Source organism: Pygocentrus nattereri, chromosome 23 (assembly GCF_015220715.1).
Source record: "Pygocentrus nattereri isolate fPygNat1 chromosome 23, fPygNat1.pri, whole genome shotgun sequence".
NCBI classification, from domain to species: domain Eukaryota; kingdom Metazoa; phylum Chordata; class Actinopteri; order Characiformes; family Serrasalmidae; genus Pygocentrus; species Pygocentrus nattereri.
In genome coordinates this window covers 34,348,972-34,367,869 of record NC_051233.1, presented here as the reverse complement: position 1 = coordinate 34,367,869, position 18,898 = coordinate 34,348,972, and the positions used below count along the sequence as shown (strand labels likewise).

Genomic DNA, 18,898 nt, shown 5'->3' with positions numbered 1-18,898 from the left:
CTCTCACTCACAATCCCCCACACACTCTCACTCACAATCCCCCCCACACACACTCTCACTCACAATCCCCCCCACACACTCTCACTCACAATCCCCCACACACACTCTCACTCACAATCCCCCACACACACACTCACTCACAATCCCCCACACACACTCACTCACAATCTCCCACACACACTCTCACTCACAATCCCCCACACACACTCTCACTCACAATCCCCCACACACTCTCACTCACAATCCCCCCCACACACACTCTCCCCCACACACACTCTCACTCACAATCCCCCCCACACACACTCTCACTCACAATCCCCCACACACACACTCTCACTCACAATCCCCCACACACTCTCACTCACAATCCCCCCCACACACACTCTCACTCACAATCCCCCCCACACACTCTCACTCACAATCCCCCACACACTCTCACTCACAATCCCCCACACACACACACTCTCACTCACAATCCCCCACACACACACACTCTCACTCACAATCCCCCACACACACACTCTCACTCACAATCCCCCCCACACACTCTCACTCACAATCCCCCCCACACACACTCTCACTCACAATCCCCCACACACACACTCTCACTCACAATCCCCCACACACACACTCTCACTCACAATCCCCCCCACACACACTCTCACTCACAATCCCCCCCACACACACTCTCACTCACAATCCCCCCCACACACACTCTCACTCACAATCCCCCCCACACACACTCTCACTCACAATCCCCCACACACACTCTCACTCACAATCCCCCACACACTCTCACTCACAATCCCCCACACACACACACTCTCACTCACAATCCCCCCCACACTCACTCACAATCCCCCACACACACTCTCACTCACAATCCCCCACACACACTCTCACTCACAATCCCCCACACACACACACTCTCACTCACAATCCCCCACACACTCTCACTCACAATCCCCCCCACACACACTCTCACTCACAATCCCCCACACACTCTCACTCACAATCCCCCCCACACACTCTCACTCACAATCCCCCCCACACACACTCTCACTCACAATCCCCCCCACACACTCTCACTCACAATCCCCCACACACACTCTCACTCACAATCCCCCACACACACTCTCACTCACAACCCCCCCCCACACACTCTCACTCACAATCCCCCACACACACTCTCACTCACAATCCCCCACACACACACTCTCACTCACAATCCCCCACACAAACACTCTCACTCACAATCCCCCACACAAACACTCTCACTCACAATCCCCCACACACACACACTCTCACTCACAATCCCCCACACACACACTCTCACTCACAATCCCCCACACAAACACTCTCACTCACAATCCCCCACACACACACACTCTCACTCACAATCCCCCACACACACACACTCTCACTCACAATCCCCCACACACACACACTCTCACTCACAATCCCCCACACACACACTCTCACTCACAATCCCCCACACACACTCTCACACACAATCCCCCACACAAACACTCTCACTCACAATCCCCCACACACACACACTCACTCACAATCCCCCACACACACACTCTCACTCACAATCCCCCACACACACACACTCTCACTCACAATCCCCCACACACACACACTCTCACTCACAATCCCCCACACACACACTCTCACTCACAATCCCCCACACACACACTCACTCACAATCCCCCACACACACTCACTCACAATCTCCCACACACACTCTCACTCACAATCCCCCCCACACACACTCTCACTCACAATCCCCCCCCCCCACACTCTCACTCACAATCCCCCCCACACACTCTCACTCACAATCCCCCCCACACACTCTCACTCACAATCCCCCACACACTCACTCACAATCCCCCACACACACTCTCTCACTCACAAGAAGAGATAATAATAATAATAATAATAACAATAATAATATTCACAATAATAATCATAATAATAATAATAATAACAGAAGTTCTGTGATGACACAGCTAAATGTTCTTCTCCTTTAGGTTTCAGCCTTGGAGTGAAACCCCACCGGTTTTTCACATTTCAGCGATGATGTAAACTCTCATGAACTGCTGGAAGATCCAGATCAGACGACATTAGACGCCTCGACTGTATTTAAGATCTTTCCACTTACGCAGATTTTTCTCCACCCATTTTTCAAAATTCCGCTTAATTCAGTGAGTGAGATGTAAACAGAGCCTTTTACAGTGGTGGTGATGGGAACCAGGCGTCGCCATGACTACAACACAGATATAGACACTTTATTTACCATCCAGAACCACCAGAGAACCTACACGAGTCTTCTGAGCTTAAATGGAATGTTGATGGAAAACAGTGGAAAATCTGGAATAATGAGTTTTCTTTGGGGACTATTTTGCCGCACAGCGCCCTGCATGTCTCCCTCCACCATGAATGGAGTTGAAGTTCTCTAAACTCTCATAAAACAGCGTCTCAGTCATCAGGCAGTGAATTCAGAACCAGTTCATGTAGGAACTTTCTGTAGGAGCTTTTAGAGGGACGTCTGGTTCCCATCACCACCACTGTGAGGAGCTTTTAGAGGGACGTCTGGTTCCCATCACCACCACTGTGAGGAGCTTTTAGAGGGACGTCTGGTTCCCATCACCACCACTGTGAGGAGCTTTTAGAGGGACGTCTGGTTCCCGTCACCACCACTGTGAGGAGCTTTTAGAGGGACGTCTGGTTCCCATCACCACCACTGTGAGGAGCTTTTAAAGGGGGACATCTGGTTCCTATCACCACCACTGTGAACGGTTCTGACTCGATCAGTTCATCTAGAACAGAGAACCGCTCTGTTTACATCTTAACCAGCTAATTATGCAGAAATTTTAGAAATCAGGTGGAGCATTCTGCATTTTGTGTTCAATCTGCCTGTCCATCTGCCTACTGTATTCAAAGGGGACCTCCACTGATCTTTCAACATTCCTGCATAATTAGCTGGTTAAGATGTAAACAGAGCGGTTTGGTCTGATCTAGAACGCTCCATTCTAGATAAACTCAGAACTGTTCACAGTGGTGGTGATGGGAACCAGACATCCACCTCTAAAAGCTCCTCACAGTGGTGGTGATGGGAACCAGACATCCACCTCTAAAAGCTCCTCACAGTGGTGGTGATGGGAACCAGACATCCGCCTCTAAAAGCTCCTCACAGTGGTGGTGATGGGAACCAGACGTCCGCCTCTAAAAGCTCCTCACAGTGGTGGTGATGGGAACCAGACGTCCCCCTCTAAAAGCTCCTCACAGTGGTGGTGATGGGAACCAGACATCCACCTCTAAAAGCTCCTCACAGTGGTGGTGATGGGAACCAGACATCCACCTCTAAAAGCTCCTCACAGTGGTGGTGATGGGAACCAGACATCCGCCTCTAAAAGCTCCTCACAGTGGTGGTGATGGGAACCAGACGTCCGCCTCTAAAAGCTCCTCACAGTGGTGGTGATGGGAACCAGACATCCGCCTCTAAATGCTCCTCACATTGGTGGTGATGGGAACCAGACGTCCGCCTCTAAAAGCTCCTCACAGTCCATCACTACAGGAGATGGTTATGAACTCCCTGCTGTAAATCGAATTCTTACAGCAGTCAGTCGAGCTGAACTCGGCGCCTGGGCGCCCCCTGCTGGACACACAGTGGAAGCTGAGAGAGTTGAAATCACAGCCGAGGGTTTATTTTGTTCCAAAAGGTTCTTCCGTCTCCGACATAAATACAAACAGGAAATGGAACAGTGGACATTGTTTTTTGTAAATAGAATAAAAAACACTTGGATTTATATACAGTCCGATATCATATTATACATGTACGTACACACACACCCACACACACACACTCATGCACTCGTTCAGCAGTTCAACACGGGGGGGAGGAGGGGGGGTTAAACTGTGACAAATATTCAAAAATAAGTGATCCAAACTTCATAAATATTAATTTCGATCCTGAACACTGTGTTTCAGTCCCACAGTCGCCTCACTGCGATTACACCATCACCATGGAAACACACCCTCGTTAACATATTCATGATTCAGACCCCCGAAAAACACCTGCCCACCCCAAAATAAAAAAGAAAAACAGGAAATGCGACGATGCAAAACGAAAAAGGAGAAAAAACAAAAAGATTTAGTGAAAAGAAAAACATTAGATCTGCTGTCGGATCCGCAGTGGGATCTGCAGTGGGATCCACAGTAGGATCTGCGGTTGGTTCCGCAGTGGGATCTGCAATCTGATCTGCAGTGGGATCCCCAGTGGGATCTGCAGTTGGTTCCGCAGTGGGATCTGTGGTTGGATCTGCAGTTGGTTCCGCAATGGGATCTGCAGTTGGTTCCGCAGTGGGATCTGCAATCTGATCTGCAGTGGGATCCCCAGTGGGATCTGCAGTTGGTTCCGCAGTGGGATCTGTGGTTGGATCTGCAGTTGGTTCCGCAATGGGATCTGCAGTCTGATCTGCAGTGGGATCCGCAGTCTGATCTGAAGTGGGATCTGCAGTCGGATCTGCAGTGGGATCCGCAGTCTGATCTGCAGTGGGATCCACTGTCTGATCTGCAGTGGGATCCACTGTCTGATCTGCAGTGGGATCCGCAGTCTGATCTGCAGTGGGATCCACTGTCTGATCTGCAGTGGGATCCACTGTCTGATCTGCAGTGGGATCTGCAGTGGGATCCGCAGTCTGATCTGCAGTGGGATCCACAGTCTGATCTGCAGTGGGATCCGCAGTGGGATCCACAATCTGATCTGCAGTGGGATCCGCAGTCTGATCTGCAGTGGGATCCACAGTCTGATCTGCAGTGGGATCCACAGTCTGATCAGCGGCTACGATGGGAAAACAACTTAAATACAGAAAATCAGCACCAATTCACATTTTCACACGCTTGTGTAGAATATATAATATATAATTATATTCTTTAGAGATATAACAATATATTATAAAGCCTAATACAGCTAATTTAAATGGAGTAAATCAGAGTCAGAGCACTTCACGTTTCTCTCTGCGAGTTTTTCATTCATTCGGTAAAATAAACGACTCTGTGAAGACGCGCTCCGTCCTGAGCGAGCACTGGGGTGGGGGGGCTTTAAGGTTTCACCCAATAGGCCGTGGCTGTCGGAGTAAAGGACCAATAGAAACGCGGAGATGTGTCGCTCCGGCCCGATTGGCAGCTCCCCGGAGTGCGACGACTTCACGGCGACTGAGTGGGGTTTCGTACGTCGAGGAAGACCCTCAGTCCACAGAGAGAAATAAAAACAAACACAAACAAAAACATGGTAAGCTCTAAACCCGCGTCCCACACAGGAAATCTGCTTAGAAACGTCGATTTAAACACTCGTCTCGAGTCTATAAAGTTCTGATTTACAGCTGATTGTCTTTAGAAAATAACCTACAAATCAAAAACTCTGCTATAAGTTACAAAAACAGAAAAGCCGTTTAGAAAAGAGCGTCTGGAGCCGTCTGTCTGTCTGTTAAGGTGAGTGTTGTGGCCGTTTGCGAGGCGGCGCTCCAGCAGGGGGCGCTGTGCTGCGCCGCACCGAGAGTTAAACTGCAGAAACTGATGACTTAAAGGAGGAAGAGCAGCCGGACTCCACAGCTGGACAAACAGGAAGTGTGCGCGCAGGAAGAGAGCGTCTGTCTGCCTGTCTGTCTGCCTCTCTCTCTGTCTCTGGCTCATCCACACCGACCAGAGCAGAACGGATCAGAACATCGAGACGTTCAGCACCTAAAACACAAACACAGAACCACACGTCACGGCGGAGAAACACAGAACTGATCATCATGTTTACCTAAAAACTAGAGAAACAGAAAAAGCTGAACGTTTATTTTTACTGAAACGAAGCAACACCATCTTAACACCATCTGGCCTGCTCTTCTGGTGATAAGCTCACAGTGATGCAGGTAGATGCCCCCCTTGTGTCCTGGACTGTTGACTACCTGACTGGCAGACCACAGTATGTACGCCTGCAGCACTGTGTGTCGGACAGAGTGGTCAGCAACACTGGACTGTGGAACTGTCCCCTCTCCCTTCCTCTTCACCCTCTACACCATGAACTTCAGCTACTGCACAGAGTTTTGCCACTTTCAGAGTTTTCTGATGACTCTGCAATAGTTGGATGTATCAGCAGGGATGATGAGGATGAGTTCAGGGCAACGGTGAAGGACTTTGTCGCATGGTGCGAGCGGAACCACCTGCAGCTCAATGTGACAAAGACAAAGGAACTGGTGGTGGACCTGAGGAGGGACAAGGCACCGGTGACTCCTGTGTCCATCAGCGGGGTCAGTGTGGACACTGTGGAGGATTACAAATATCTGGGTGTGTATATTGACAATAAACTGGACTGGGCTAAGAACACTGACGCCCCCTACAGGAAGGGCCAAGGTCGTCTCTATTTTCTGAGGCGCCTGAGGTCCTTCAACATCTGACTATGCTCAGGATCTTCTATGAGTCTGTGGTGGCGAGTGCTGTCCTCTATGCTGTTGCATGCTGGGGAAGCAGGCTGAGGGTGGCAGATGCCAACAGACTCAACAGACTGATCCGCAAGGCCGGTGATGCTGTGGGTGTGGAGCTGGACTCGCTGACGGCCGTGTCAGAGACGAGGACGCTGTCTAAGCTGCAGGCCATTATGACCAATGGCTCCCACCCACTCTACGACACGGTGATGAGACACAGGAGCTCATTCAGCTCAAGACTCACTCTACTGCAATGACCACAGAGCGCCACAGGAGGTCATTCATACCTGTGGCCATCAAACTCTATAACTCCGCCCCCAGTGTGTGATTCACAAAACTCAATACGAAACTGTTCATATGTGCAATAATAACAACTGTGTGTGCAAAAACTCAGAGAGACACTAACTAATTTAAATAATTGTAACTGCTTTATACCTGATGTTTCATATTACTATCACAATCACCGCTGCCTTACTATATTCATAAGTACTTAAATCTGGTGTACATCCTGTAAATTTCTCTATATTGTCTTAAATTATTAGTAAAGTGTTTATTTTACATAAATGGCTGCAACTGTACCAACTGCAATTTCCCCCTGGGATCAATAAAGGATTCTGAATCTGAATCTTAAAAATAGAACTTGAGATTTAAATGATAAGAAATTAAGATCAAAAGAAGATAAGAAATTAGTAAGGTAATAATACAATATCACAAATTTAAAAAAGTAAAGTAATGATAAACTATTAAAAATGGAATGAGAGGAAATAAATAAATAAATAAAAAGAGATAAAGAACTAAGGAGAACTAACACAAAGTAAAAGTTAAGAATAAATATGATTACGTAAAACGTCTGTAGATATTAAAATGACTGAGTGACGCCAGTGAGCCGAGTTTTAGTGTGTCCTGTAGTGAATTCCAGCTGGTGCTGTGACTAAAAGCAGATTTTCCCAGTTCAGTAAAAACTCTTGGTACCTGGCAGCTGATCCAGTTACTAGAGGGAGTCTGATAATTACTGTTATTTGTATTCATCAGTGAAGTGATGTATTCAGGCGAATGACCGGAGAGTGTCTTATAAATAAAACTCAACCAGTGTGTTTCCCTTCGTCCTGTTAAAGAGGGCCACCCAACTTTCTCATACAGCTCTCAGTGGTGAGTTCTGTACAGATCTCTAGTGATGACCCTCAGGGCAGAGTGATACACTGGGTCCAGTAATTTGAGAGAGCTGGAGGAGCATATTTATAGATAACGTCACCAAAGTCCAGCACTGATAGTAAAGCTGCTTCAACTAGTCTTTGTCTGGCGTGTATGAGGAAACAGGACTTATGTCCTGTTAGCAAAATTAGCAAGAAGTAAATCACCAGATTTAGTCTTAAATCTCGCCGACTTTCCAGCCGCACCTGGATCAGCAGCTAAAAATCTCGGCGTTCTAATAGATTCAGATTTATCACTCGATCAACACACAGGCGGCATCACTAGAACAGCTTTTCTACATCTTCACAACATCGCCAAGATCAGAAATGCCCTGTCCCTGCGTGATGCAGAAACACTAGTACACGCCTTTATTACTTCCAGGCTAGACTACTGTAACGCGCTACTGTCAGGATGCACGAGCAGGAATTTAAACAAACTCCAACTAGTCCAAAACGCCGCAGCCAGGGTCCTCACTAAAACTAGAACATCTGATCATATTAGTCCAGTGCTATCATCACTTCATTGGCTGCCTGTTAAATTCCGTATTGATTATAAAATCCTTTTATTGACTTATAAAGCCCTACATGGTCTCACTCCTGAGTACCTGCTAGACCTTATTTCTCATTATGAGCCATCACGACTACTCAGATCCCAGAGCGCTGGCTTATTAATTGTTCCCAGAATTCCTAAGGCTGCAGCTGGGGGAAGAGCTTTTTCTTATAAAGCCCCCAAACTCTGGAATGATCTTCCAGAAACTGTTCGGGACTCAGACACAGTCTCAGTCTTTAAGACTAGGCTGAAAACTCACTTGTTCAGTTTAGCTTTTGGTAGCTAATGTTCCCCCTAGATAAAGGCAGCAGATCCAGGGGTCCATGGACACAGGGAATTATAGTAAACTGAGACGCTGGTGCTGTCGTCCCGCTGCTCGCACGCGGTCACTCAGGTTTGTGGGCGGTGGAGCGGAGGGATGCCAGACTGTCTCAGAGTGCTGCCGTAATTAATAAATTAGATTTGATTTGGATGGAGATTTGGACAGACAATCAGATCACAGAGCAATGGATAGAGAGGTAGAGGGACGGATGGAAGAAAGGATAAAGGGAAGGACAGAAGGGTGAAGAGATGAAGCCTCACCGAGTCGTCCATGATGGAGGCAGGGTCAAAGTAATCAGGCTTGAGCTCTGATCTCTCGCGGCGGTTTTTAGACGGAGGCTGCAGACAATCAAACACACATAGCAAATTAAACACAACTCAGAAATACTCACTGATCACCCTCACAGTCATCACACAAACCATCACATCACCCTTACTGTCATCCCCTCACAGTCATCACACACCATCACCACCACAATCACCACCAACCTCAGTCATCACACCCATCATCACCAGCACAGTCATTAAACACACCATCACCCTCACAGTCATCACACAAACCATCACATCACCCTTACTGTCATCCCCTCACAGTCATCACACAAACCATCACATCACCCTTACTGTCATCCCCTCACAGTCATCACACAAACCATCACATCACCCTTACTGTCATCCCCTCACAGTCATCACACAAACCATCACATCACCCTTACTGTCATCCCCTCACAGTCATCACACAAACCATCACATCACCCTTACTGTCATCCCCTCACAGTCATCACACAAACCATCACATCACCCTTACTGTCATCCCCTCACAGTCATCACACAAACCATCACATCACCCTTACTGTCATCCCCTCACAGTCATCACACAAACCATCACATCACCCTTACTGTCATCCCCTCACAGTCATCACACAAACCATCACATCACCCTTACTGTCATCCCCTCACAGTCATCACACAAACCATCACATCACCCTTACTGTCATCCCCTCACAGTCATCACACAAACCATCACATCACCCTTACTGTCATCCCCTCACAGTCATCACACAAACCATCACATCACCCTTACTGTCATCCCCTCACAGTCATCACACAAACCATCACATCACCCTTACTGTCATCCCCTCACAGTCATCACACAAACCATCACATCACCCTTACTGTCATCCCCTCACAGTCATCACACAAACCATCACATCACCCTTACTGTCATCCCCTCACAGTCATCACACAAACCATCACATCACCCTTACTGTCATCCCCTCACAGTCATCACACAAACCATCACATCACCCTTACTGTCATCCCCTCACAGTCATCACACAAACCATCACATCACCCTTACTGTCATCCCCTCATAGTCATCACACAAACCATCACATCACCCTTACTGTCATCCCCTCAGTCATTACACACCATCACCACCACAATCACCACCACCCTCAGTCATCACACCCATCATCACCAGCAGTCATTAAACACACCATCACCCTCACAGTCATCACACAAACCATCACATCACCCTTACTGTCATCCCCTCACAGTCATCACACACCATCACCACCACAATCACCATCTGCCCCTCAGGGTCATCACACACACCATCACCCTTACAGTCATCACACACACCATCACCCTCAGTCATCACACACACCATCACCCTTACAGTCATCACACACACCATCACCCTCAGTCATCACACACACCATCACCCTCAGTCATCACACACACCATCACCCTCAGTCATCACACACACCATCACCCTCAGTCATCACACACACACCATCACCCTCACTCATCACACACACACCATCACCCTCACTGTCATCACACACACACCATCACCCTCACTGTCATCACACACACACCATCACCCTCACTGTCATCACCCTCAGTCATCGCACACACACCATCACCCTCACTGTCATCACCCTCAGTCATCGCACACACACCATCACCCTCAGTCATCACACACACCATCACCCTCAGTCATCACACACACCATCACCCTCAGTCATCACACACACACCATCACCCTCACTGTCATCACACACACACCATCACCCTCACTGTCATCACCCTCAGTCATCGCACACACACCATCACCCTCACTGTCATCACCCTCAGTCATCGCACACACACCATCACCCTCACTGTCATCACCCTCAGTCATCGCACACACACCATCACCCTCACTGTCATCACCCTCAGTCATCACACACACACCATCACCCTCAGTCATCACACACACACCATCACCCTCAGTCATCACACACACACCATCACCCTCAGTCATCACACACACCATCACCCTCAGTCATCACACACACACCATCACCCTCACTGTCGTCACCATCAGTCATCACACACACCATCACCCTCACTGTCATCACCCTCAGTCATTACCCACACCATCACCCTCGGTGATCACACACACACACACACACCCCATCACCCTCAGTCATCACACACACACCATCACCCTCACTCTCAGTCATCACACACACACACCATCACCCTCACTGTCATCACCCTCAGTCATTACACACATCACCCTCAGCCATCAGACGCTATCACCTTCGGGCATCAGACACACCATCACCCTCAGTCATCACCCTGTCATCACACACACCATCACCCTCAGTCATCACACGCACACCATCAGCCTCAGTCATCACACGCACACCATCAGCCTCAGTCATTACACACACCATCACCCTCAGTCATCACACACACCATCACCCTCAGTCATCACACACACCATCACCCTCACTGTCATCACCCTCAGTCATCACACACACCATCACCCTCAGTCATCACACACACCATCACCCTCACTGTCATCACCCTCAGTCATCACACACACCATCACCCTCAGTCATCACACACACCATCACCCTCAGTCATCACACACACCATCACCCTCACTGTCATCACCCTCAGTCATCACACACACACCATCACCCTCACTGTCATCACCCTCAGTCATCACACACACACCATCATCCTCACTGTCATCACCCTCAGTCACTACACACCACATCACCCTGTCATCACACACACCATCACCCTCGGTCATCACACACACCATCACCCTCGGTCATCACACACACCATCACCCTCAGTCATCACACACCATCACCCTCACTGTCATCACACACACACCATCACCCTCACTGTCATCACCTTCAGTCATCACACACACACCATCACCCTCACTGTCATCACCCTCAGTCATCACACACACACCATCACCCTCACTGTCATCACCTTCAGTCATCACACACACACCATCACCCTCACTGTCATCACCCTCAGTCACTACACACCACATCACCCTGTCATCACACACACCATCACCCTCGGTCATCACACACACCATCACCCTCGGTCATCACACACACCATCACCCTCGGTCATCACACACACCATCACCCTCAGTCATCACACACCATCACCCTCACTGTCATCACCCTCAGTCATTACCCGCACCATCACCCTCAGTCATCACACACCATCACCCTCACTGTCATCACCCTCAGTCATTACCCACACCATCACCCTCGGTCATCACACACACCATCACCCTCGGTCATCACACACACCATCACCCTCGGTCATCACACACACCATCACCCTCAGTCATCACACACCATCACCCTCACTGTCATCACCCTCAGTCATCACACACACACCATCACCCTCACTGTCATCACCTTCAGTCATCACACACACACCATCACCCTCAGTCACTACACACCACATCACCCTGTCATCACACACACCATCACCCTCGGTCATCACACACACCATCACCCTCGGTCATCACACACACCATCACCCTCGGTCATCACACACACCATCACCCTCAGTCATCACACACCATCACCCTCACTGTCATCACCCTCAGTCATTACCCACACCATCACCCTCAGTCATCAGACGCTATCACCCTCGGTCATCACACACACCATCACCCTCAGTCATCACACACACACACACACACCATCACCCTCAGTCATCACACACACACACACACACCCCATCACCCTCAGTCATCACACACACACACACACACACACACACACACACCATCACCCTCAGTCATCACACACACACACACACACACACACACACACACACACACACACACACACACCATCACCCACAGTCATCAAACACACAATCACCCTTAGTAATCACACACACCATCACCCTCACAGTCACTCTGACAAACACTACAGGAAATCGCTCTGACAGACTGTAATACACTACAGGAAGCGTAGGGGGCGATACGGCTTCTACTGTTTCATTTAAAAAGCTCTATAATGTTCATATGATCCACACAGTCGCTCTGACAGACTGTAATACTCTACTGGAAGCGTAGGGGGCGATACGGCTTCTACTGTTTCATTTAAAAAGCTTTATAATGTTCATATGATGCACACAGTCGCTCTGACAGACTGTAATACACTACAGGAAGCGTAGGGGGCGATACGGCTTCTACTGTTTCATTTAAAAAGCTCTATAATGTTCATATGATCCACACAGTCGCTCTGACAGACTGTAATACACTACAGGAAGCGTAGGGGGCGATACGGCTTCTACTGTCTCATTTAAAAAGCTCTATAATGTTCATATGATCCACACAGTCGCTCTGACAGACTGTAATACACTACAGGAAGCGTAGGGGGCGATACGGCTTCTACTGTTTCATTTAAAAAGCTTTATAATGTTCATATGATGCACACAGTCGCTCTGACAGACTGTAATACACTACAGGAAGCGTAGGGGGCGATACGGCTTCTACTGTTTCATTTAAAAAGCTCTATAATGTTCATATGATCCACACAGTCGCTCTGACAGACTGTAATACACTACAGGAAGCGTAGGGGGCGATACGGCTTCTACTGTCTCATTTAAAAAGCTCTATAATGTTCATATGATCCACACAGTCGCTCTGACAGACTGTAATACACTACAGGAAGCGTAGGGGGCGATACGGCTTCTACTGTTTCATTTAAAAAGCTCTATAATGTTCATATGATCCACACAGTCGCTCTGACAGACTGTAATACACTACAGGAAGCGTAGGGGGCGATACGGCTTCTACTGTTTCATTTAAAAAGCTCTATAATGTTCATATGATCCACACAGTCGCTCTGACAGACTGTAATACACTACAGGAAGCGTAGGGGGCGATACGGCTTCTACTGTTTCATTTAAAAAGCTCTATAATGTTCATATGATCCACACAGTCGCTCTGACAGACTGTAATACACTACAGGAAGCGTAGGGGGCGATACGGCTTCTACTGTTTCATTTAAAAAGCTCTATAATGTTCATATGATCCACACAGTCGCTCTGACAGACTGTAATACACTACAGGAAGCGTAGGGGGCGATACGGCTTCTACTGTTTCATTTAAAAAGCTCTATAATGTTCATATGATCCACACAGTCGCTCTGACAGACTGTAATACACTACAAGGAGTCTAGGGGGCGGTAATCTAAATTAATCTAAATTACAGATTAATCATTAGCTCTTAGTAATTAACACTCTGTGCTCTGTCTTCATGTTCCACTGTACTCCGATTGGTTGGTGTAGTTCTGTGTTGTGTGTTCTAATCGGTCGTACCAGGTCAATGTCCATGGTGTCAAAGTCCATGCCCTCGTTCAGGTCTTCTAGACGCTGCTCTGATGACATCATCACATCCTCCACAATGGGCTCCTCATCGTCCTCCATCAGCCCCGTGCTCCGCCGGCTGGGTGAGCAAAAAAAACACTTTTTAATTACAACACCTTCAGAAACTCACGGTCACTGTGAACTCGATGTGATTTATTTCTGTGACATGAATAACGTAATAAACACTCGCTTTAAAACCAGAACCCTACAGTTCTGCACGCTCACATCAAAGAGGAGGAACACAGGGCTCACAGGACGACGGGACAGACCCTGACACTGGACTGAGAGGGTGAAGAACGACCGGATAACCATTTATCACATAGAGAGAGAGAGATGCACAGAGAGAGACAGAGATACAGAGAGAGAGACAGAGAGAGAAGCACAGAGAGAGACAGAGACACAGAGAGAGACAGAGAGAGAAAGAGACACACAGACAGACACCATGACTGACAGAGACACACAGACAGAGACAGACGGACAGAGACAGACACCAAGACAGACAGACAGACAGACAGACACCAAGACAGACAGACAGACACCAAGACAGACAGAGACACACAGACTGAGACACACACAGAGACAGACGCACACAGAGACAGAAACGCACACAGAGACAGAAACGCACACAGAGACAGACGCACACAGAGACAGACGCACACAGAGACAGAAACGCACACAGAGACAGAGATGCACACAGACACCATGACTGACAGAGACACACAGACACCAAGACAGACAGACACCAAGACTGAGAGACACACAGACAGAGCCACACAGACACACACAGAGCCACACAGACACCAAGACAAACAGACACCAAGACTGACAGAGACACACAGACAGACACCAAGACAGACAGAGACACACAGACAGACAGACAGAGATGAAATAGTGAAGCTGTGTGAAGAACAGAGACTCTAATCTGTGCTGAATGCTGGGTAAGTTGTGCAGATGATGGACGGGACAAACTGTTTTGTACATAAGACAATAAAAGAGCAGAGCGCCCCCTGCCTGTCACTGCGATTACACGGTCACCATGGAAACACTGTCGGATCTCTGAGGGACAGAATGCCGTCTCTGTCGGATCTGAGGGATGGAACGACGTCTGTGGGACGGATTGCCGTCTCTGTCGGATCTCTGAGGGACGAAACGCCGTCTCTGTTGGATATCTGAGTAACGGAATGCCATCTGTCGGATCTCTGAGGGACGGAACGACGTCTCTGTGGGACAGAATGCCGTCTGTCGGATCTTTGAGGGACGGAATGCCGTCTCTGTCGGATCTCTGAGGGACAGAACGACGTCTCTCTGAGGGACGGAATGCAGTCTCTGTCGGATCTCTGAGGGACGGAATGCCGTCTGTCGGATCTTTGAGGGACCGAACGACGTCTCTCTGAGGGACGGATTGCCGTCTCTGTCGGATCTCTGAGGGACGGAACGTCTCTCTGAGGGACGGATTGCCGTCTCTGTCGGATCTCTGAGGGACGGAATGCCGTCTCTCTGTGCGACGGAATGCCGTCTGTCGGATTTCTGAGGGACGGAATGCTGTCTGTCGGATCTCTGAGGGACAGAATGCCGTCTCTGTCGGATCTCTGAGGAACAGAATGACTTCTCTCTGTGGGACGGAATGCCGTCTCTGTCGGATCTCTGAGGGACGGAATGACTTCTCTCTGTGGGACGGAATGCCATCTCTGTCGGATCTCTGAGGGACGGAATGACTTCTCTCTGTGGGACGGAATGCCATCTCTGTCGGATCTCTGAGGAATGCAATGACATCTCTGACACCAACTTTTTAGAACTCAAGAAGTTCAGGGGTCACTTGTGCTACACTCAAAACTCCCAGAGAGGCCCACAGCATGGAACTTGTATTTTGGTGTTATGGACAAAAACATTTAAGAAATCTGTGACTGGTTTCAGGAAAATTATATGGAATCACACCGAACAATGTTCTCTGCTCTAGAACTTGCACTGAATTAATGCATATTTTTGTGCATTTGTATTTACACCTGTAGGCAGTTTGTTGCGTATGTTCTCCTTTTTCTACTGCATCACCCTTATTATTATAACTGTCCTTATTATTATAACAGTCCTATAACTCTTCAGCGCTGCTCCATCAGAAGAATTGGCTTTGATCAACGATCAGCACTTCTTACAGCCTCAGATTTGAGTGACAGCCGAGTCAACGTCTGTAAGCTCTTCAAAACACTCCTGACAGCGCCAGTCGCTGAGCAACTGTCTGAACACTGAAAGGTGGACATGGAAAAACAGCCCGTGCGTGTGATTCTGTGCCTGGTAGTGCCATCGGCCTTGAGGCTGAGCGTCACTGCCCGGCTTTAAAATGTTCTCAGGTCTCCAAAGTGAAGATCTTCACACACTGAACGGCAGGCGGTCACACAGGTCCTCGTCTTGTTGTTGTAAGGCGCTCTCAGACTAACCGACAGAGCAAAGACAGAGAACAACACACAGGACGAGCTTGGGCTCCGAATAAGAACTCAAACTCCCAGAATCCCTCAGATCACATGACACACAGAGCTGAGCTGGACTTGTTTGGGCTTTAATGCGCAGCGGGAGTTAAACTGGGGGTTCATCTGTGGAGAGAAGCGCTGATTCAGTGAAGCTGGAGAAACAGCTCACTACAAACTGGCAGCTGAGCTGAAGCTGTAAAGACCCTGAGCTGATCTGGATCATGGCGTGTCTCTCCGCTCCTCCAGCTGATTGGCTGATCGAGTCACTCGCCGAGTGAATCTCTGACCTCCTCTCGCTGCAGGACTCGTGAACGCTTTGAGTCGTGAACATCAGACATGTTTGATCATATCTGAGGGTCTCTGGTCACTTTAGAGTTCGATTGAGGAGATAAAGACCCCCTTGTTTCTCCTCTCGTGCCCTCAGTCGCTTCTGTGTCGCAAGGGGCTGAATCGGGCTTAAAATCGAAGTGTGGCTCCAGCTTAAGGTACGACATCGTTCATACTTGGATAAATAGTTATTTGCTAAAAACAGATTTTATGCTTATTATATAGATGACAGACAGTTTAACTCCCCAACAAGTCTGAAATGTTGCCCATGGAGCAAGGTAACGATGTAATATATATATAATCTACACTTACATGGCATGCTGCATGTGGCTCCTAATCTTGGCGTTCTGGATGTTGGCTCTCTCCTGCTGCTGCCGCTGGGCCAGCATCCACGCTACCTGCGTACTGGACACACACACACAGACCGTTACTGACGATGCCCCACGACCAGGTAACCACCTGAAGAAAATGTGACCGTGAGTGCGTGAGATTACTTGTAGTCGATGGCCTGGTGCGTCGGCTGCAGCGGCGTGTGCTGCGGCTCGTTGCTCATCGTGTAAACTCCCACGTATCCTTCGTCTGGGCGGAGCTTCTTGGCCTCCCGCAGCACAGTGGACGCCATGTGGGGCGACGACATCATCACAGGGGTCTGCTGCACGGTGGGCTCGCGGGGCATCCACACCCCCGCGTCACTGCTGCAGCTGCTGTCCTCTACAGGAGAAAGAGAGAATAACGTTACTGAGTTTATGTGTTTAAGGGACAGTCGATCTCAGGTAACTGAACGATGTCCAGCGTCGAAATTAAACACTGAACGCATCTCGGCTGACTGACCATGTCTGAAGGAAAAACTGCTTAAACTACACTATAACATATAGCTATAACTGCTACAACTCTTCTGGGAAGGCTTTCCACAAGGCTTAGATGACTGGCTCATCCGTGTCTTTATGGACCTGCTTTGTGCTCTGGTGCTCAGTCATGTTGGAGCAGGAAGGGGTCGTCCCCAAACTGTTCCCACAAAGTTGGGAGCATAAAATTGTCCAGAATCTCTTGGTGCTGAAGCTTTAAGAGTTCCTTTCACTGGAACTAAGGGGCCGAGCCCAACTCCTGAAAAACACCCCCACACCATGATCCCCCCTCCTCCAAACTTTACACTCGGCACAATGCAGTCAGACAAGTACCGTCTCCTGGCAACCGCCAAACCCAGACTCGTCCATCAGATTTCCAGATGGAGAAGCGTGATTGGTCACTCCAGAGAACTCGTCTCCACTGCTCTAGAGTCCAGTGGTGGCGCTTTACACCACTGCATTCCACGCTTTGCACTGCGCTTGGTGATGTAAGGCTTGGATGCAGCTGCTCGGCCATGGAAACCCATTCCATGAAGCTCTCTACGCTGTTCTTGAGCTGATCTGAAGGCCACATGAAGTTTGGAGGTCTGTAGTGATTGACTCTGCAGAAAGTCGGTGACCTCTGCGCACTATGCCCCTCAGCATCCGCTGACCGCTCTGTCATTTTACGTGGCCGACCACTTCATGGCTGAGTTGCTGTCGTTCCCAATCGCTTCCACTTTGTTATAATCCCACTGACAGTGGACTGTGGAATATTTAGTAGTGAGGAAATTTCCTGACTGGACTTGCTGCACAGGTGGCGTCCGATCACAGTACCACGCTGGAACTCACTGAGCTCCTGAGAGCGACCCATTCTTTCACTAATGTCTGTAGAAGCAGTCTGCAGGCTGAGGGGCTCGGCTTTACACACCTGTGGCCATGGAAGTGACTGGAACACCTGAATTCAGTGATTTGGAATACTTTTGGAAATATAGTGTGTATACTGTACCACTCCAGGGTACAAGTGCCCACCCTCTGGGAGTTTCCT

The 18,898-nt window shown here is 48.8% G+C and overlaps 1 protein-coding gene across 2 annotated transcripts in view; it reads right to left on the bottom strand.

The window, feature by feature from the left end:
* Positions 1 to 3,691: 3,691 nt before the first annotated feature.
* stag2a (stromal antigen 2a) overlaps positions 3,692 to 18,898 on the bottom strand; it is a 57,365-nt gene continuing 42,158 nt past the window's right edge. For both annotated transcript variants that reach the window (XM_037533397.1, XM_037533398.1), the window contains exons 29-34: positions 18,883 to 18,898; positions 17,521 to 17,737; positions 17,339 to 17,431; positions 14,190 to 14,316; positions 8,799 to 8,876; positions 3,692 to 5,748 (exon numbers count right to left, since the gene is read on the bottom strand). The exon at positions 18,883 to 18,898 is cut by the window's right edge and continues 193 nt beyond it. In XM_037533397.1, coding sequence (XP_037389294.1) covers positions 5,725 to 5,748; positions 8,799 to 8,876; positions 14,190 to 14,316; positions 17,339 to 17,431; positions 17,521 to 17,737; positions 18,883 to 18,898 — 555 coding nt within the window. In that variant the 3' untranslated portion in view covers positions 3,692 to 5,724. The remainder of the gene's footprint in view (positions 5,749 to 8,798; positions 8,877 to 14,189; positions 14,317 to 17,338; positions 17,432 to 17,520; positions 17,738 to 18,882) is intronic.